Source organism: Neofelis nebulosa, chromosome 2, assembly GCF_028018385.1.
Source record: "Neofelis nebulosa isolate mNeoNeb1 chromosome 2, mNeoNeb1.pri, whole genome shotgun sequence".
In the NCBI taxonomy this organism is placed as follows: domain Eukaryota; kingdom Metazoa; phylum Chordata; class Mammalia; order Carnivora; family Felidae; genus Neofelis; species Neofelis nebulosa.
In genome coordinates, this window is record NC_080783.1 from 127,382,838 (window position 1) to 127,404,619 (window position 21,782).

The following is a 21,782-nucleotide window of genomic DNA, read 5'->3' on the forward strand; positions in this document are numbered from 1 at the left end:
TTATGTTTTAGAAATATTATTTTTGGCTGCTGTATGGAAGATATCTTAGATGGGGTCACTGATGGATACTAGGAGAACAGATGGTGGACTATTGAAGGAATACAGGCAAGAAATGAAATAGGAAAAATAGATGAATGGGGTATCTGGTAGGTGAACCGTTAGAACTTTATGAATGACTGGATGTTGGAGTGAAGGACAGGCTAGAGTTCAGGACAAAGCCCAGGTTTCTGGCTAGGGCACCTGGGTGGTTGGTGTTATCATTCACTGATATGGGGAACAAAAAAAGAGGAGCCGGTTTGGAAGGTACAATAAGTTTTGTTTTGTACATGTTGAACGTGGGATGCTTTTGATACTTGTGTGCAAAAGAACGTGTCCTCTGTTCCTGGTCTCCCTCAGGAAAGTGTAAAATATGTAGGTTTCCCTATAACTACCACGAAGATGACCAATTTTCCTTAAAGGCAGGCGGGAGATCTTACACAAAACTTCAAGAACAAAAACCCAATTCTTCTATCCTTTTCTCTACCTTCTCTACATTCGGTTCTGTGCGAAATACGTTCTGATTTTATGCTTTGTAACATATGGTTATTAAATCATTTAATTTAGCTTCTAGACAATATAATTCAGCTTTTCCTGGCCCAAAAGACATGATGTTGTTGGCAGCCTCTAAGATGGCCCCCAGTGATTTCCACTCCCTGGTATTCACATCCTGTATAATCTCCTGCCCTTGAGTGTGGGCTGACCTTTTTGACTCACTTCTAAGGCGTATAATATGGCAGGATTGATGCGATGGAACTTCTGAGTTAGATTATAAAGGATTATGGCTTGTTTGGGGTGCTGTATTTCATATTCTCTCATGGCTGTTTTGCAATGGGGGATACCAACTGCAATGTCGTAAAGTAGCCCTGTGGAAAGTTGCAAGTGGCAAAGAACTGAGGCCTACCAAGAGGCATGTGAAAGATCTTGAAAGTACATCCTCTTCCAGTCCAGCCTTCAGATAAATGCAGCCCTGGCTGACATAGTGACTGTAGTCATGTGAGAGACCACGAATCAGACTCACTCAGCTAAGCTGCTCCCAGGTTCACCACTCACCAAAAAGAATGTGAGATAATGTGTCTATGTTCTCAGCCACTAAGTTTGGGAACAATTTGTTATGCAACAATTGATAACTTATCGACTGCTGGGAGGACATTCAGACTGAGTCACAAAAAAATATATTTCAGATATAAGAAAAAGAATGTAATGATTGAGATCACAAGCTATTTTGTTTATTGAAGAGTTAAAATAGTACATTAACAAAACCTTATTTGATAGAGAAATAACACCAGAATTCTTATGAATGTGATTATCAGCTAAACCACCAGAGATACTGGTCCTGCTGAGTTCCTCCACAGCTATGTAAATCAAAGGCTGAGATTGGCTGAAGTCAGGATACAAATCACTAGACAGTTTCTTCTGGAAGGACAGAATGAATCAATAAGGCCCGTAATAAGGAAGTTGAAAGAAACCTTACCCTTTGGAGAAAGAGTACTCTGTCATTCCTGTAGCCAAGGCCCAGGCCCAGCCAAAAGGAAGCAGGGAGTTGTAACAGTGATCCAGTGAGTCTGGCCCCAGAACTCCCTTCAGTGTGTCTTTTGCTTGACTTTGGAGAGTGGACAGGGCATCATTTGGAGGCTAGAGAATTATTTGACAATAAGAAGATGCAAAGATTCAAGTCCCAGACTCATCCTTTGATCTTGAACCATTAGTGCCAGAGGTCTCTTGGCCTCTCGTGTCTGAAAAATGGTCGGTATTAGTGTCACCACCTTGAGGGACATAGGTGCGTCTCCATGAGTGGGTGAATGATTGTTCTGGTGCTTGAGATGGGAAATGACTAGCAAACACATCTCTTCTCTGGTTATATGAGACAGGGACCAAAACAGGGAAGAGATGAGAGGGGGACAAAGACACCAGGCCAAGAGGTGACCATTTAGAGCTTCATGCTATAAATGACTTTGGATTTCCAGAGATGAAATAAGCCTCTCCAGCACAAGGCAGTAGCGGGTCACAACCCTAGGGCCTGGCTGGTTTTATCAATCTGGCAGTTCAAGGTCAGCGCAAAGGACATCCCCAACACCTGAGAAAAGAGTTGGGAAAATATCAGGTCTTCATAGGAGGAGCCATCTCTCCCATAACCCCTGGGATTAGCCCTAGAGAAAAACAAAGTATTCCTCACACTGGAACCACCCTTCCTGCCATCACTTCCAATTCCTTCTCCGTTCCCTTAGTTAGCTTTAGAAAGGCAGCGGGAGATGATGGTGCAAAAACAGTAGAGGATAGAGTGTTGGGACATCTTTGTCTCCTTAAGAAGTCACTTGTATAGTCAAGTTCTGCACAAGTCAACGCTGTGCAGTGAGCCATCTCTACACATGCCCTGACTCCTTGGTTTCCAAGCAGAGAAAAACTATTTCCCCGTGAGCTTCTTGATCGATATCTTAGTTATTCTGTGACACACCCAAAACACTTGTATATAAAAATAGTAGAAATGTCACATAATAAAAAATTTGCTCCTGACTTATCATGCTAAGCAGAGAAACAAGGAGGAAATTGACTGTAACTTTTATCAACTCCTGCTTAGCATACAAGGCCAAATTTTCATATAGAATGTTTATCTATTGCAAGCTTTTCCATCCCAGCTGAGTGAATGACCAAAGTAGGGGTCTGCTTGATGACCTTTAATTTGACTATGAAGCAATCATATCTCTTAGGGATAAGTTGACCCAATAGATCGGGATATTTTCTGTATGCCTCAAATTGGTAATGACATCATTTGCTACGTGACTGGGGAAGCTCATATTTATTGAGCATGTACTATGTACCTGGTAGTGTTTTAAAACCTTACATGGCTAAAATAATTTAATCTTCACAATAGTCCTGTGGTTAAGTTCTTACCTGGATCACACATACACAGATAGTGATGATTCCAACATGCAGGAAATTGGAATGAAACCACTGTTTTGCTTTTGCATAGCAACCCTAGAAAAAAATCACAAGTACAAATGATAACACTATATTATTTGACTTTATCAGGAGGCTAATTTCAGAAGATAGTTTCTATTTTGCCTTATGCCAAGAGACTTAGACCATTTTTATTTTCTTTCTATGGTTGAAGAAACAGGCTTCAAGCAGCAAACATTAAACAGAGCCCTTTCTGGTGTTGTTATCATTACAGTGACACCTGATGCAGAAGTCCTAGATCTTTGCACACTGAATCAAAGTAGCTCCTGAGAGGCACCTCAGCAATAGGTATCCTTAGGTTTTTTTGAACTCTCACTGCTGACTTGAGATTACTAAAAGTGAATATAGCCCGTGGAATTCTAAGTTTGGTTGCATCTCAGCTTCTGCTGAAATGTAAACCTATCATGGCCCTACCAAGCTCTAGGGCAGCTCTCGTTGGTGAGTGTTTCAGTCTTTCTTCACAGACCTAAAAATGTCTGGAGATTTTCAAAAAATCCCAAGGGTGCATAACATGGGGCAACAGGAATTTAGGAACTTGATCTTGAGGGAATATGACCTTGGCTTCTTCTCTGGGCTTAATCTGGAGGTCCGAATTCAGTGGACCGGTTGTTTCAATAGTTCCGCCAACTATCTCTCTCCCCAACTCCTCACTCCTTCACTTATGATTCATTTCACCAAGGGGCTGGATGATGCCTTTTCCAAGAAAGAAGAGCAGAGAAAGAGGAAGAAGGAGAAGCTTTTCTAGCTCACCTTTACAAATTTCTCTTTCAACAATAAGACCTAATTTTTGCTCAAGAAAAATGTAGATCTACCACTGTCATCACATAAACCTTCCCCCTTCTAATGTAATAGTTTAGAGTAGCAAGATTTGTGATGGCCTTCCTAGTCTAAATGAGGCTGTTCCTTTTTTGTTTCTTTTGTCTAGTTGTCTGGACAACTTTTGTCTAGTTTGTTTAGTTACCTGGGTTGTCTCCTTGGCCTCTGTTTTGTCCAAGGTTCCCTGTTTCTGGCAGGGACGATTAAGCTCAGTATGACTGGAGTTTCTAAGACAATTGAAAGTTTAACCAAAGAGATTAATAACAGAAATATTGCTTAAAAAATTACCTGAACTTGTGGACCTTGGGGGCAAGATGCTGGTGGGTGACCGTTCCAATCACTTGTTCCATTGACACCACAACATTGCAGCTAAAAGCCAAACCCCCAAGAATGTGATGGTTAGAAAGTCAACAGAAAGAAAATTGAACCTTGGAGAGAAGGTGGGCCCTTCATATCTGACTCTAGCCAAAAATCCAGAATTACTTGGGCTACTATGGCTCCTGAGAACAAAATACTTTCAAATCCATCATACCATTTCCATCACATAAGGTTGCTTGAAGCAGACAGGGAATATTTAATTTACTCACATTTTACACATGAAAAATTAAACACACAGCGGATTTAGTCTGACATGGTTGAGTCTTCCTTACGTCTCAGTAGGACTTAGATAATAAGCCTACCTGAGAATGGGAAGGATGAGAGAATGTAGACAATTTTGTACCAATCAAACTGATTCCTGTGCTCTCCAGTTTGTGACTGTTAAACATTATTCTGACTTAGGGACTGTGGACCTTAAATTCTGAAACTTTCAAGAAAGGAAGGTCCTTCTAGCTCCCAGGGACTGAGGATGGAAAATCAAATCTGGTTGAGCTGAGGAGGATTTCATCTACACTCACCAATGACTGGATGGAATCCCACATCTCCCTGGTGCTGTTGTCCGAGCGGTATTTCTGGATGCTGGTAGTCAGGCTCTCAGACACATACTTATTCAGCTGGGCGGGCACATCCCAGCAGAGGAGACATTATAAAAAGCAGGTGAGTTCAAGGAATAAGCAATTTCTAGTATAGGCTAGTGGTTCCATTTTCTCCTCCCTTCCAAATGATCTCCTCAGAGCTAAGGGTGTGACAAGAGGGAGTATATATACAGGAAGATGGTGCGTGGTGGTTATCTTTTGCCCTTCCAGAACTCTAGTTTTTCAGAGGAAGAGGGACAACCAAAGCATGGGCTCTCTTAGGCATGGAGACAGACATTTTCTACTGCCAAACATGGAGAAAAGTAAGTAGGAGGAAGATAAACTTGTTTTTATAGCTCTTCCTATTCATGCTTCAAAGCATGACTCAACGGCAATCTCCTTTAAGAATTTTTTTCCTCTCCCCAATTACAGTTGATTTTTCTTCTTCCATCCCTTTTCCACTTTGCTTCTACCTCTATTATAGGATTTATTTGGGGCCAACTTCTTCCCTACGGCCAGAAATACAACGAGTTGTGCTCTTTGTAGCTTACCTTCTGTTCATACACGAAGAGCAGGATGGCCAAGGTCACCTCCGCAAGGAGGATAATCAGCAGCAGGATAAAGAACTGAAGCAAAGCAGAGACATGCTCACAGCGCTGATTCCCATTCTTCCCTCACTCCCACGCCACGCTGGAAACATCTAGGTGTGTCTTTGCACATGTGCAGAGGCTCCTGTTCCTGCCCGCTCGGACATTCATAAACCTTCTCTTGCTTTATGAGGGATGTGTGTCATTTTTCTACAACTAGACCCCAAGTCTCTGGAGGGCAGATCAACTGTCTTGTAACTTTGTTCTCCCCTTCCCATTGTGCCTACCCAATTCCAGGCGCATAATGCATATGCAATACTAGTTGTTGAATCAATGAAGCAATTTTGGCATCGGCTTTTTGAAAGCTGAACAAAAGACCAGCAAACTAACCTATGTGCCTTTGGAGTTTGGGGCCTGGTCCTTTCTGCAAGATCAGGGCTAGTTTGGGGTGGGGGCAGGTGATAGGGGAAGTTGAGAGGAGCCCTGTACAGATGGGGAGAAGAGGTATTCTAGTCACCCTCCTAACCCTTATTTATCTCCAACTGGAGAAGCTTGCTCCCTCTATGCTAATCACACACCACAGAAAACGCATTTTCACTTCTTCCCTCTCCTTCACCTTTTTATCCCAACACTAATCTTGGCGGCTTTACCTTTTCCCTGTGTCTATCATCTCCCATCTTTTGCCATTAATCTGAGAGCTATCTGAGAACAGGGACTTCTTAATTCTATCTCTTGGCTCCAGTTTGAGTTGATTCATAAAGGAAAAGAGATTGACCAATGACTTAAGGAAGAACCGAGGCAACTGGGAACACTTACTTATGGACGGAGTGGCACTGTTACAGCAAGCACTATTCTGGGTCTACTAGAGCAACAAGGAGACTTCCTTCAGAGAGCTTACAAACAAAACCTAAGTCCAAGGGTTCTCCTCAGGATACTTAACTGACAGGGAGCAACTGAAAGGTTCTAGCATCTCTCATGTTAGATCACAATGGCTGCCACCTAGGCCTTCACCTGAGTCATCACACTCTAGTGTGCCTTGTGCAGATCTGAGATAGAGAAGCATCTTCTGCCTCCTTTTAGGAGGGCCACAGTACTCAGAAGAATCTAGAGAGTAGATTTTCCACCACTTAGTGACTCTGACTCAGATCCTCAAAATACGTACTAATGTGAAGAGCACTTAGGCAGATGGATGACACTCGATTTCAACCAGACATGAAGAAATAAAATACCATAAAGGCAAATTATGATGCGGGTCATTAGTAACACTGTAAAATGAATCCCAAGGAGGATAGCAATGTCCTCTGCCACCCATCCCTGGGATCCCAGTCAGAAGCAAAATACTAGTGGTCTAGACAGACTCAGATGGTCTAAAGTGCCAATCTTATGTTCCTATGATTTCCCTGTGACCATAGATTAGCCACCAAGAAATATCTTGCCTGGGGCTTAGGGCATCACGTCCCTCTACCTAGGGTACCACATCTGCTGCAAAGGACTCACCGACATAAGCAGGCACTTGTTCTCCTTGATGGAGCCCATGCATCCCAGGAAGGCAACCACCATGATAATGGAGCCCACGATGACAAGCACATTGCCCAGTGGGAGGAAGGGGAGCAACCAGAGGTTGTTGTGGATCAAGAGATAGATCCCAAAGCCCAAAATGCAGCAGCCACAAAACTGAAAGAAATAATTCCGCAACACTCTTGAATATCTGCTCACATTCTCACTTCAAATTAGAATCAGCTCTTTCCATTGGTTCTATTGAGACTGTCATGAGCAACCTCTTTCCCCAGCTTTCCCCATGCATCCAGAAAAGAGGTGACCCTAGCTTCTTCCCGTGATGTCCTACTCATGCTTCATCCCACCCATATCAGATAGCAGGGGAAGCTCCTTCCTGTGAGTAATACAGTATCTTCGTGCTTCAGATCCCCCACTCCTCGTTCCCACAATGGCTTACACGTGGTCTTCCCTTTGGAAACCACAACCGTTAGAGGGGAGGCCTTGGGTGAGAAGTTTATCTTGCTAGGCAGAAAGCTAGAGAAGCCAAACTTTTAAGAATCTTCTCATAGACACTTGAGTACAAACCGACTCTCTATTTGAAGTTCAATTGCTGGATTTGGTACAGTGAAACTTTCCCGAAAAAGGGGACTTCCTTTTCAATCAGCTATTTGTCTAAGGGACTGGGGGGAGGGGAGAGCAAGAAAAAGAGTCATTTATACACAGAACGTAGAGTGTCAGGTTTCTCACCCGTAGATGTCAGCAGTGAGCAGTAGTCGCCTAAAGTCCCCAGAGAGAAACAGCCCGCCTATAAATAACTGCACTGGTACTTTTCAATTGTATAAGCATATCCTATGGCAGGATGGGAAAAGGGGAGGAAATTATTACTCCCTTGTTCTAAGCTGGTTATGTCATTCCAACACGCATCAGTTGCTCTTCGTAGCAGACTCTTCAGTAGAGGACAGAGAAATAGAGTGTAGCCGGGAGGAGGTGAGCTCAGTCATGCTCGGAAGAAACACACTTACCCAAAAGAGCAAGTTGAAGAAAAACAGAACGTACTTCAGCAATTTCAAGCCACTCATGCCCATGCTGGGATATTCTTGCCCTAAAAAGTGAAAGAAAAGAGGAGGTAAGTGACCTGGCACCAGAGAAGAGAGGACACAAATGTTCAGGGTTTAAAATCTCCAGCATCACCATGGGTTTGAGCTGCGACTCTCCTCTGGGAAGTTTCCCCAAACTCCCGGATCTCTCGATCTCTGCATTGAGGTACCAATCAGTTTATCTTGGACACTCACTTTGGCTCCAATTCTGCAAACCAAGAATGCTTACCGCTGAATTAGGTGCTATAGAAGAAACCCATGGAGCTGCTCTCAGAGGAGAGTGAGTCACAGTGACACCCCTAGGCCAATTCTCAGAGACTAGAGCTTGGGCACTCGCTCAAGAAGGTGACCAGGGTTCAGGCATTAATCAGCTGATTCATCAGCTGTGGAGAAGGTCAGTGACTTGATCAGCCTGTTCCTTAAATGCCCTGAGATGCATGTACATACCACATGTGGTCTATAAACCTCTCCACATGAAAATGGGGGGGGGGGGAAACCTATGTCTGATTCATTCTTTTATTGAAGCAACGTTTATGATGTTTTCTGTCCTAGATACAGTGAGAGATATAACCATGACTCTCCGGTACCTACCCTCCAGAAGATGTGAATCTTACAGCAGAGGTAAAACTGGCTAACCAATACCCAATGGAGGAATGAAAAGGGATAGAAATTGGAGCTTGATTTTTTAAAAAATATAATTTCATTTCTCAGCAAGGACATTAATGTGCAAAGCCTCATCCTCAGTTCTAGAGATCTGGATACACAGTTGTGAATTTTCTGTCAGACACAATTAGTTTCCCTAGAGTAACTCATATTTTAAAACTGCACATAAGACTGATCCATAAAGCAGAATGTCAATTTATTTGTTTTTTCCCATTAGAACTATGCCTTTTCTAGTATATAGATTGCGTGTATAATCCATTGCTTCTACCCTCTTAACAGCAGCCAGAAGTCAGATGGTCTTGAGGGATAGGTCAATAAGTGAAACCCATGATTATTTAGTCTTAAAGGAACTCTCTGGGAAGGGAGAAATGGAAATATACTATTATAAGGTTCTCATGTGTGTTGTGGTAATGTCACTTGAGGATAGACTGTGGTGAGTTAAAGATGTAAAGTATAAACCATAAGGCAACCTCTAAAATAACAAAACAAAGAATTGTAATTAATAAGCAAGCAAGGGAAATAAAAAATTATTTTAAACTACTAGATTAACTGAAAGAAACCTAAAAAGAGGAAAAAGGAAACTGCTGTGGTCTGAATGTCTGTGTCCCCACAACATCCACATGTTGAAATCTTAATGCCCAATGTGATAGTGTTAGGAGGTGGAGCCTTTGGGAGGTAGTTAGGTCATGAGAGTAGAACCCTTCTGAATGGGATTAGAGCTCTTCTAAAAGAGACCGCAGAGCGCTTGCTAGCTCCTTCCACCTTGTGAGGACACAACAAAAGGTCTGCAACTCAAGAGTGGCCTCGCCTGACCATGTTAGCATCCTGATCTCAGACTTCCAGGGTTCAGAACTGTGAGAAGTAAATTTCTGTGGCTTGTAAATTACCCTGTCTGTAGTAGTGTGTTATAGCAACCTGCACAGACTAAAAGAAAAACAAAGAACAGATGGGGAAAATAGAAAGCGAATATTCTCAACTCTAGCCATATTAATAGCACAGTAAATGAAATGCTCTAAATATTCCAGGTATGACACAAGATAGCCAATTGGATTAAAGAACATTTAGTAATGAATTATCAGCAAGAGAAGTTAAGAAAACAATCTCATTTAAAATTTCATCAAAAAGAATAAAATGCTGGGGTGCCTGGGTGGCTCAGTCGGTTGAGTGTCCAACTTCCACTCAGGTCATGATTTCACAGTTCATGGGTTCGAGCCCCACATCAGGCTCTGTGCTGACAGCTCAGAGCCTGGAGCCTGCTTTGGATTCTGTGTCTCCCTCTCTCTCTCTTCCCCTTCCCCGCTTGCACTCTCTCTCTCTTAAAAAATAAGCATAAAATAAAATAAATAAAATAAATAAAATAAATAAAATAAAATAAAATAAAATAAAATAAAATGAATAAAATGCTTAGGAATAAGTTTAACCAAAGTGGTAAGAGATCCTGGACACTGAAAACAACAAGAAACTGATGAAAGAAATGTAAGAAGACACAAATAAATGGAAATATATTCTATGCTCTTGGATTAGAAGAATTAATATTGTTCAAATGTCCATACCACCCAGAGTAATCCATGGATTAAATGCAATCCCTATAAAAATTTCAATGGCATTTTTCTCAGATACAAAATAAACAATTCTAAAATTTTTGTGGAACCACAGAAGACCCTGAATAGCCAAAGAAATCTTGAGAAAGAAAAACAAAACTAGAAGCATTATATGTTTTAATTTCAAAATCTATTACAAAGCTATAGTAATTAAAACAGTATGATGTTGGCATAAAAAACAAACACATAAATCAATGGAACAGAATATAAAGCCCAGAAATAAACCCATGCATATGCGGTTAATTTATTTACAGCAAAGGAGCCAAGCACATACAATGGGAAAAGCAGTCTCTTCAATAAATTGTGTTTGGAAACCTGGACAGCCACATTGCGAATGAATTGAACTGGACCCCTATCTTCCACCAATCACAAAAATAAAATAAAAATGGCATAAAGACTTGAATGTAAGACTTGGAACCACAAAACTCCTAGGAGAAAACATAAAAGGAAAGCTCCTTGACATTTAGTTTTGGCAAGGATTTTTCAGATATGACACCAGAAACAAAGGCAACAAATGCAAAAATAAGCAAATGGTCTGTATCAATCTAAAAAGCTTCTGCACAGTAAAAGAAACCATCAACAAAATGAACAGACAACCTACTTAATGGGAAATAATATTTGCATCATATATCTGGGAAGAGGTTAATATTCACAATATGTAAAGAACTCCTACAACTGAATAGCAATAAACAAAAAGTAAAATCTGATTTTAAAATGAGGAGAAGGGGGTGCCTGGCTGGCTCAGTTGGTTAAGCATCTGACTTTAGATTTTGGCTCAGGTCATGATCTCACAATTTGTGAATTCAAGCCTGCCTCAGGCTCCATGCGGACAATGCAGGGCCTGCTTGGGATTCTCTCTCTCCCCCTCTCTCCTTGCTCCTTCCCCACTCTCTCTTTCTTTCTTTCTTTCTCTCTCACAGTAAATAAATAAAATTTTTTTAAAAAATGGGCAAAGCAAGTGAAAGGACATTTTTCTAAAAAAGACACACAGATGGACAACAGGTACATAAAAAGATGCTCAACATCTAACCATCGGGTTGGGAAATGCAATTCAAAACTGCAATGAGGTATCACCTCATACCTGTTAGAATGGCTATCATCAAAAAAATAAGAGATAACAAGTAGTGAGAGGACATGGAGAAAGACAACCCTCGTTGCACTGTTGGTGGGACTGTAAATTGGTTACAGCCACTATGGAAAACAGTATGGAAGTTTCTAAAAAAAAAAAAAAAAAAAAATTAAAAATAGAACTACCCTACGATCCAGCAATCCTGCTTCTGGGTATATATCCAAAGGAGAGGAAATCACGGTCTCAAATATCTGCAGCCCCATGTATATTGTAACATTATTGACAATAGCCAAGACAGGAAAACAACCTAGGTCCAAACTTCAATAAAGAAAATGTGGTATAAATATACAAAAGAACATTGTTCAGCCATGAAAAAGAAGAAAATCCTCCCATTTGTGACAACATAGTCTCAGAACTCAGAAGACAAAGAGTCCCATTTAAAAATGGACAGGGCGCCTGGGCAGCTCAGTCAGTTAAGCATCCAACTCTTGATTTCGGCTCGGGTCATGATCTCACGGTTGTGAGATCTGAGACTGAGCCCCATGTTGGGCTCCCCACTCAGTGTGGAGCCTGCTTGGGATTCTCTCTCTCCCTCTTCTCTGCCCCTCCCCCTGCTTGCACGCATGCTCTCTCTCAAAATAAATAAACATTTTTTTAAGAATAAAAAAATAAAAACATAAAAATGAACAGAAGTTATGAACAGATAGTTCACCAAAGAAGACACATGGATGGAGAATATGTTCATGAAAAAGTACTCTACTTCATTAATCATTAGGGAAATGTAAATTGGGGAAATGAGATACCCGTACCTCCTAGAGCGGCTAAAATTAAAACAAAAACAAACAAACAAACAACAACAACAAAAACCAAAGACAAAAAACTGACCATACCAGGGACTGATAAGGCTATGGTTTTGGTGAAAATATAAAATGGTATATCCACTTTGAAAAACATTTTGCCAGTTTTGTGAAAAGCTAAACATACACTTATCATATGATTCAGCCACACCACTCCAAAGAATTTACCAGGAGAACAAAAAGCATATGGTCATACAGACTTATCCAAGAATGTTCACTGCAGCTTTATCTGTAATAGCCCCAAACTGGAAACAACCCAAGGTCCATCAACAGATGAATAGAAAAACAAGTTGATATAGCTATGAAATGGTGCACCACTCTGGAGAAAATAAAAAGTCAACTGTTGATACACAACACAGCGCTGATGAATCTCCAAATAATTATGGTGGATGAACAAAGACAGAAAGAAGATCCATACTGTATGATTCCAGTTCTATACCATTCTGGAAATGAAAACTGATATATAGGAACAGAAAGCAAGCAGATCAGTCATTGGGGACGGACGTAGAGGAAAGTGATGGTAGTGGCAGTGTTAGATAAACGAAAGGAGAATAGAGACAGGCAGGAGAAAGGGATTGCAAAGACCACAAATAATCTTTTGGAAGTGATGAATATGTTACCTTGACTGTTGTGACAGTTTTAGGCATGTACGCATTCGTCAAAAGGCCCTCCCTAATTTGTTCCTGTCCATTTCTCCAAACTTATGGCAACATCTCCTGTCTAGAGAGCAACACTGAGTGCTTGTTTTAATGGCTCCTTCTTTACCTGTGCCCTTTGCTGGAATTTGTCCCTTTCTCTCCCTCTGACCCCTTACTTTGGTTAGCCACTATTCATCCTGACACTCAGCTCCAGTGTCACTCTTCCAGGAAGCCCTCTCTCCTTGTGTCTACCTCTCCACACCCCAGCCGACTCCCCACAAGGAGTGCCTGTAATACCTACACATCTCCATTATTGCCCTAGCCACTTTGTCTTATAATTATCTCTTTCCTCTCTGGAATGTGAGCTCCTTGAGGGTAGGAACTATTTTATTCATCTTTGAATCCTCGAGATCTTACACAGTCCCCTGATCACACTAAAAAAAAGTGCGATTCTTCAATAAACCTTTGTCCATTAACCCCAAATAAGCTGATGGAGTGCAATAAACGTGACACGGCAGCATCCGAAGCCTTGGGCTTGAGATTTATGCACCAAGAAGCTAAACTTTTGGACGTGGGCCAATAACTTACACAGAAGGTTGGGCCAGATGCCTCCTAAGGTCACCGCTTCCCTAACATCCGGGGATTCTGTGAGACCTGCTTCAGGCCCCCGTAATTGAAGTGTCCACAGAGCACCAACTAATGAGGCAGCCAGAGACCTGCAAATGGCCCTCCTGATTCTTCCCTTCGACAGGAAGAAAAACCTCTTGTTTCTCTTTCCATGATTTTCCACTTGCTGAGACTCCCACCAGTTGAAGGAGAAAAGCTGCCTATTTGGTGGAGATGGCCACTACTTTCACCACACGCAGTGATGGCCCCACTTTTTGTATTAACCCAGATAGAACAGCACTCTGCTCCCCCCCCCACCACCCCGCTTTCTTCCTTGTGACTGTGCCAGTTATGAGCTCCTGCCCCTTCCGACCCCACGGTCTGGAAGAACTGATATCTCTCTGCAGTCAGAATCTGCGGCCCAGCCCCATGACTCATGGTTCAGTGAAGAAAGTCCCTGACATCAGCTTCCAGGAAACTCCTGTGATGAAACTGCAGTTAGCTGTGGCCATCTCCCACGGCCCGCTGTGGAGGCCAGGGATGAAGCTCACTTTTTAGTTTCTGCCAAGCAATGATCTTGGGCTAGTAAACCATCGTGTGCATTCCTAGTTCTATCCCTCCCCCCTTTTTAAACCCATACTTGCGGGGTCATCAAATCTAGTCTTGAAGCAGTCAAGCTTAGGAATGGCTAAGGTTGGGGGGCACCTGTGTGGCTCAGTCAGTTAAGCGTTCATCTCTTGGTTTTGGCTCAGGTCATGATCTCTTGGTTTGTAAGTTTGAGCCCCACCTCGGGCTCTGCGCTGACAGCGTGGAGCCTGCTTGGGATTCTCTCTCTCCCTCTGTCTCTGCCCCTCCCCTGCTCTTGTGTACTCTCTCTCTCTCTCTCTCTCTCTCTCTCTCAAAAATAAATAAATAAATGAGTAAACAAACAAACTTAAAAAACAAAGAAGTGGCTAAAAACAAACTTAAAAAACAAAAAAGTGGCTAAGGTTGGGACAGAAGCTTCAAGAAGCTATCAATTCAATATAGCCTTATGTGATCCAGTCTTGGAACCACAGTAAGATAGCTTCGGTGTTATGCAGACTGTTATATTTATGAGATGTTAATAAGTGTTCCCCAAACAAAATCAAGCAAACAAAAACCATAGGGACTGAAAGGAATCCATGGTCAAATAATTTTGGAAGTAAACAGGATTAAATAAAAATAAAAGAAAAAGCAATAAATAGTTCTTTTAATGAACGACTTCTGAGCAACTTGTCATACACTAATGTACATTGTTACCACACACCTGTTCTTACAAGATTACTTATAATAACTCAAAGGACATAGTGTTCCATGGAACACAGTTTGATAAACACTAGTTAATGGAATCAGATGGACCTCGTTTTGAATTCTGGTAGGGCTGCATGCCAGTAATGTGGCCTGGGGTAAGCTGTGTAACCTCTCTTTCACAACCGTCTCATCTTTAAAATAGTGATATTCACATACCATTCACAGGGTGTTCGGGGGTTAGATGAGATAACATTTCCTGGATGGCTCAGCATCAGAGTGCTTGGTTCAGTGAACACTGACTAAAAGATCGTTTATTTATTTATTTTTTGAGTGAAAATGTGTTTTATTTCTCTTTTTTGTGTATTTTATTGTATTTATATTAAATATAATTTATTGTCAAATTGGTTTCCATACAACACCCAGTGCTCATCCCAACAGGTGCCCTCCTCAATGCCCATCATCCACTTTCCCTTCTCCTCCAACCCCATCATCCCTCAGTTTGTTCTCAGTATTTAAGAGTCTGTATGGTTTGCCTCCTTCCCCCTCTGTAACTCCCCCACCCCCAACCACTTTCCTTCCCCCCTGGTCTTCAGTTAAGTTTCTCAGGATCCACATATGAGTGAAAGCATATGGTATCTGTCTTTCTCTGCCTGACTTATTTCACTTAGTGTAACACTCTCCAGTTCCATCCACGTTGCTACAAATAGCCAGATTTCATTCTTTCTCATTGCCAAGTAGTATTCCATTGACTATATAAACCACATCTCCTTTATCCATTCGTCAGCTGATAGACATTTAAGCTCTTTACATAATTTGGCTGTTATTGAAAGTGCCGCTATAAACATTGGGGTACAAGTGCCCCTATGCGTAAAAGATCAAGTTTAGAGCTTCCCTACCAGTCCATTCCTAAGGGCAACCCCAGGCTTCCTGCTAGATTTTCAGGAATAAAATACATCAGGGACCAGAAGGCCTTTAATAATCCTTTGCTTGATTCATTTTTGGGTAAACACTTAAAAAAAAATCTTTGTTCACCCTCTGCAAAAAAATTCAAACAACAAAGAAAGTACAAGTGTAAAGCATAAAAATCTTCTGAAACCCTATATCCAAAGATAACCACAACTGACATTTTTGGTGAACACCTTTCTAGACATTTTTCTCTATGTGGATCTATTTGACAATTTACACAGAAGGGCAAGATATTCATCAAGGTGACTGTTGGCTTCCTATCCCTTTCTACACAGAGACTGTAGAGGTTTGTGGTTCATCAGTGAAGGAAAGTGGGGCCTTGATTCACACAACATTTTTCTAAATAGAAAAGAAAATCTGTTCTCGAAGAGAGCCCCCGAGTTCAGGCCAAAATAAATTTAAATAGATGATGGAGTTCACTGAACCCTGTACAATGCCAAGTTCTTCACAAATAAATCTTATTTACTGGTGCAAGGTCACCCAGCTAATGAACAGCAAACATAGGGCACAAGGCAAGGTCTCGCAGCCTCCTAGCCCACCTTCCTTCTGCTGCCCCAGGTTCCATGTTGTGTCTCTCACTCCCAATCCAACTCACAGCCCTACAGTGTGAGGAGCCCCAGGAGGACTCCTTCCATCCTTCAGCGTGAACCCCTGTGAGCAGTGGCTGAGGAGGAATGGGGGTTCTGCAAGTATGTCTCTTTGAGGAAGTAATAAGCAATTGCAGGGGGAGAGGTGATACTCTCAAATAAAACCACACCAAACCATCCACGTTGATGCATTAGTTTCCCCTCATTTCTCCATCACTTTGTCCAAGGAATGTGTTTGTCATCTTAGTTCTCCCCAAAATTGTGGTCTGGTGAAAACTTTTTCTTTTTCAAAGCTGCGATCAGGGAGAGAAATTAGTGATCTGTAGAAGAGAGAAAGAAGGAAGAAGCGAAGAGGAGGGAAAAAATGAGGAAAGACAAATCCAGATGATCTTGGAGGCTCATTTCTTAGAGGTTGTGTTTCCCTTTGCTAAAAGTATGTGGAGGTTTCCTGTGAAGGGTCCCTGTCCTAGAGACCCATCTATGGTGCGTTCAGGCAAGCTATGTCCAAAGCAAGCAAGTTTCTCTGTAGGATAATAAAAGCTGCTTATGTGGTATTCCCATCAAAAGTTTGAATAACCTGAATCCAGTAATGAAGAAACAGGAGACAAATATAAAATATAGAGACATTCTATAAAATAGCTTCAAGAATATCAATGTCATGAAATACAAGGAAAGACTCAGAAATTGTTCCAAGCAGAAGAAGACTGAAGAAACAGGACAGTTAAAAGCAATGTGTGATCAGAGATTTCCAGTCTCCATAAAGATACTAATGGGATACTAATTCAGATGCAATCTGAATAAAATCTATAGATTGTTAACAGTATTGCATCAGTGTAAATTGCCTATTTTGATGAATATAAAGTGGTTATGTAAGAAAATGCTTTTGTTTGTAGAAAATACACAGTAAAGTACTCTGTGGGAAAGGATATTAGGCCAGCAATTACCCCCAAAGAGAAAGTCAAGGAAGGATAAAGAAAATGTGATAAAAGGTTACTATTTGGGAAATCTAGGGGAAGGGGGGTTCAGAAATTCTTGGTAGTGTTTTTGCAAGTTTTCTTTAAGTCTGAATTTAAAGAGACAGAGAAGGAGTGGAATATGAGTAAATAATCTAAGGAATTCTGATCTTTAAGTCATTACATCATATAATTCCCTAATGGTATAAATACTGAGATTCCACAGGAGCTGTTTTTAGAAGAACAAACCACGGGATGATTCTTTAGAGCCTCTGTTTGCTCCTGATATAGATTATAAAGCCATGAGTCCAAATTTAAAAGACATGAGGTATCAAAATAATTTCCCACTCCCATTCCTCAATCCAGTTCTCCTGAAATATAAAATGTCAAACAAAACTTTGACAAATTAAATATATTTTAAATATTTGATTTGTTAGCATCTTGATGTCAGATCAACTGAATTTATAATTAAGTCATGTTCTTTATGTTTGCTCATGTTAAAGTGTACTGGAGATTTCTTTATGTTTATAAGAAAGTTTATAAGGAAAGAGAGTATAGTGTAATGGGGAGGAAGGAGCATCCCATTGAGAATCAGGAATTACTATTTAATTGTACGATTTTGGACAAGTTTCACCCTACCTGGAAAATAACCAGTTTAGAATGTTACAAGAATAGCTAACATTTCCTGGGCTTTCACTATGAGTTGAACACTTTATTCGAACTTCAAAAACCTCTAAATTCCACTGAAGTAACAACATTCTAACACTTGGAAAATAGTGCTCTATTTGGAATGATGACAGCTCTTGGCCATAGCTATGATGTACTGATGTTACTGCTTGGGTAGGAAGCCTCCTGTGTGCTTGTGACGTGGGGACTGAATAGAGGACTTGCCTCTGTACCCCAACACAGAGGTCTGAATGCTCACCCAATGGCTTTGGAAATGGCTCCCTTCTTCTCAAAGAAGAAAGCTGTGTCCAGACAGCTTTCCCACAGTCACACTCCAGCTGCAGTCTTTGCTTCCTCTGGCCCAGCAGCCACCCTGGAGGCCTACTGTGTGTAGCAGTCTTCTCTCTCTGTTTCTTTGCTTCAGGATTTTGTACCTGCAGGGGCTCTTGGGGCCCGGAGCTTCCTGAGTGCAGATACCCAGTCTGTGGGCCCGGGGTGATCTGCACACACTGGGTACTCAGTACAGGAAGTGCTGGGGGAGGACTAATATAAGAACACAAACCAAACCACTGTAACTAAATCAACATAGCGTTTCCTGGAACAGAAGCTGAGAGAGAGAGAGAGAGACAGAGAGAGAGAGAGAGAGAGAGAGAGAGAGAGGCCATAACCTCGAAAAAAGCTCCTAGCTTCACCCTAATCTGGGGGAAATCGAGATTGAGGAGTAAAAAATCTGCCCCTTCACCCTCATTTCAGGCCACATCCTATCAATACTGACATCTCAGCATACCCCTAGACCTACTACCCGCCCAGTTGTTTGGTCTTGCTTCTCACTTGCAGGTTCAAGGGTTCTAGATCCAAGGCAGAGAGGGAGATTTCCACTTCCTGTGCTCCTGCAGCCATGGCTTGCACTACAGCCTGACTTGCTTACTCTCATTTCAAATATGTCTGGGGGGTGGGAGGGTCACACTTCTTTAAGTGTGCATATACTGTGCCCTACCTGGAACGCCGTTTACCCCCAGTCTCCATAGCAAAGTCATACTTCTTTGAAAACGACCCAAAGCAGTCACTTCCTTCCCAAGGCACACTCCAACATGCCTACCACATTTTGTGCACTTACCCTCCATTATAGAAAAGATCACACTGTGCTGTATTTGTGTGTGGTCGTGTCTGTGCTCCATACCAGAATCTACAAATGCTTTGAGATTGATAAGCACCAGTTTTCCCTGTCTCCAGCACTTAGCACAACGCTTAGCTGTTCTTATGCTGTGGGCTGGGACTAAGGAAGGGGAACAGGTTTCAGATCTGGTGTCTGAAGCCCTCTGGGTGGTCAAAGGTCAACCAGAGGACACCAGGAATCAAAGACCAATGGAGCTTGATCTTGCCGGTTTGTGCCGGTCAATTACCAAAGGAGAAGTGGCTTAGCAGCCGCAAGTGCACAGGGATGGGCTTTGAATCATTCCCTGTGGGCATAAAGACGCCCAATCCTTTCATTTAAAGGCTAAGTACTCTTAATTGGCTCACAGGGAAAACAACACAGGAAATCATGCTTCAGCTCAGTCTCTGCTCCAAACCAACCGCAATTTCAAAACAGTGCAGATTCTGGTGGAGACTGAGAAGTAAAACTTCTTTGTTCAGCCAGCAGCTACGACTCTGCCATTGCTCAGTGGTCTTTCCACAGCACTTACACATCTGATATCATACACATACACATACACATACACATACACATACACATACACATACACATCTGATAACATACACATCTGATATCTCTTATCTTCCACAGGAGTTCCTAAAGGGCAGGACTATTTTCAGGACCAATCTCTACCTTGCTACTCTGCCTCCCCACCAGTATCTTCCAGAGCACAGTGCCTGGCTCCAGGAGGCACTGAACGTATGATTATTAAATGAATTCATTAAAAAGTCTGGTCTTGGGTGCGTCAGTCAGTAGAGCATGCGACTCTTGATCTCGAGGTTGTAAGTTCAAGCCCCACACTGGGTGTAGAGATTACTTAAAACAAAATCTTAAACAAATAAAATAAAAATTTTTAAATTTGTGGCTCAGTGGCCCCTGAGGTGTTTTGGGAATCTAAAGCCCTCGGTGGCATTGCTATCCCTCATTGTTAGGTGGGTGGGTATGGTCCTTGAGGACTTTTCTGTCTCCTCCCGGGTATGATCAGTTGAGATTCTTGCGGGTCTTGGAAGGAGAAAGCTCTGATAGTCAGTGTTTCCTGTGGTCACCTGACATCCAGTAACTATTATGGTGGTCACAGACCACCAGAACCAAACCTTGGCCATGACTTTCCGAGTCCAGGAGGCCACAGTCATTCGTTACATGGCGTGAATTAGAAATGGTTACAATATCAAGTTTTGTTGGTTGATGCATGTCATATTATGTTTATCAATATTTACATTTTGTATACTGAATGTATACATTTGGCAGGGTTTGGCAGAACCCTGAGGATCACAATGTTCTTTCTGCTATTTGAAAACAATCAATCTAAGCATCTCTTAGGCGCATTCAGTTTTTACCTCTTGATATACAGGCAGTGGGCATTCTCTGTGTTCCTGACTCTGAGCTGGGTGTTGTCATTTGTAGCTGTCCTTCTATTTAGTGGCTCTGAGGAATCACAGTGAGATTCATAAAAATTTGTAAAATTAAGAACTGCCATCTTCCGGCTGCCTTTCTTAAGGCTCTGGCTGTTGGCTCTCTCCTCACCTTAAACTCACAAGATCGGTCTTCTAAGAGACCTGAACATGTATGAAATCTCCACAATTTCATGTCACACAGAGGGCTCCAGACATCAGAAATGACTACACACAAAAATTCAAGTTCTGAAGCAACTTAAGCATATAAACGCCCTGACCCAAAGAGGTATCAGATAATGCGAACCAATTAATTGAAAAGTCTTTCTGGCCTGCTTGCCTTTTGAGGGGTGCTAGGATCTTGGTCTTTCTACCTTCATGCACTAAATATCTGTGAAATAGAAGTTGCAGGAGGTTTTAGGCTTACTAGAGAGATCTACGGAGACTCCTAAGAAGATACCTTATCCCACACAATATGGTTCAGGTCTTTGCTCTCAAGTCCAATGAAAATATCACCAATCTTACCTTTTGCAGGCACTTTCGCTCAGTTCTTCAGGCAGGATTGGTGATTATACTTGAAATGGCCACGACAAGGCTGGTAACACGGATGTCCGGGGCTATTTGTGTAAAAGGAGAAGTGAATGGAAAATAAATGTGCTCATGCTGTGACGACAGGAAGCCCAGTTGAAGAGAGGAGGAAGTGAGGCTCTGCCCACCTTCTTGAGCCTCAGAGGTACAGAGATACTCCTTCCCCCGTGGCCTGTTAAACACCTACTCCCACAACCCACACAAATAACTAAACTTGTTTCTATGAAACCCATGAAAAGTCAAAGATCAAGCTGGTCCAGGCACTAATCGGTGAGCACTTGTGGGTTCTAGGGTGATTTGGGCATTGATTTTTGTCTAGAAAAACTCAGTGCTTCTCAATCGAGGAGGCATCTCAGAATTACTTGTGGATCTGCTCAAGAATAAGTATGCCTGGCTCTCCATTTTGTAGACTGAGACTGGAGTAGAACCCAAGAATAATTATTTTTAAAAGTTTTCTAGGACTGAGACAGGAATGTGGCTTAAGGCCCTTGGCCTTCTCCCCACCCTCTCTCCAGCTGCCTTCCAGAAGATCTCTCATCTCCTGTTGAATTGGGCTGTCGTTTCCAGACTTCTGTGTCTCAGAAGTTGGATTTTTCTTGTATAAGGTTATTGTCAAAGGTAAACCCCAAGACACAATCCAAAGGACACTAGTAGAAATGATTTGGTTAGTAAAGGGAGCCCCAGATTTAGGACCCAAAGCTCTGGGTTTCAATTCCAGCTTTATCTCTTCCAACTCTGTGGTACAACCTCAGCCTCTCCCCTTCAGTTTATTCATGGTAACATCTA

General features: G+C 41.9%; 1 protein-coding gene and 1 long non-coding RNA gene across 2 annotated transcripts; one reads left to right on the forward strand and one right to left on the reverse strand.

Annotated features, from left to right (window-relative positions):
- Positions 1-1,243: 1,243 nt before the first annotated feature.
- CD53 (CD53 molecule) lies at positions 1,244-21,091 on the reverse strand. Its single transcript, XM_058716244.1, has 8 exons — positions 20,934-21,091; positions 7,870-7,949; positions 6,848-7,024; positions 5,315-5,389; positions 4,707-4,802; positions 4,099-4,179; positions 2,929-3,012; positions 1,244-2,113 (listed from the first exon to the last, which is right to left on the reverse strand). Exons 2-8 carry the CDS (start codon positions 7,930-7,932, stop codon positions 2,042-2,044), a joined length of 648 nt encoding a protein of 215 aa, XP_058572227.1. The 5' UTR covers positions 7,933-7,949; positions 20,934-21,091; the 3' UTR covers positions 1,244-2,041.
- LOC131504209 (uncharacterized) lies at positions 8,452-19,886 on the forward strand. The gene is made up of 2 exons (XR_009257862.1): positions 8,452-8,565; positions 19,609-19,886. It is a non-coding gene; the product is annotated as an uncharacterized LOC131504209 (long non-coding RNA).
- Positions 21,092-21,782: the final 691 nt, after the last annotated feature.

Coding starts and splice junctions, on each gene's coding strand:
- CD53 (XM_058716244.1), bottom strand. CDS start 7,932: ATGGGCATGAGTGGCTTGAAATTGCTGAAGTACGTTCTGTTTTTCTTC. Junction 7,025..7,869: donor TCTTCAACTTGCTCTTTTGG/GTAAGTGTGTTT, acceptor TATTTCTTTCAG/TTTTGTGGCTGCTGCATTTT. Junction 3,013..4,098: donor CCCAAGGTCCACAAGTTCAG/GTAATTTTTTAA, acceptor ATTTTTTTCTAG/GGTTGCTATGCAAAAGCAAA.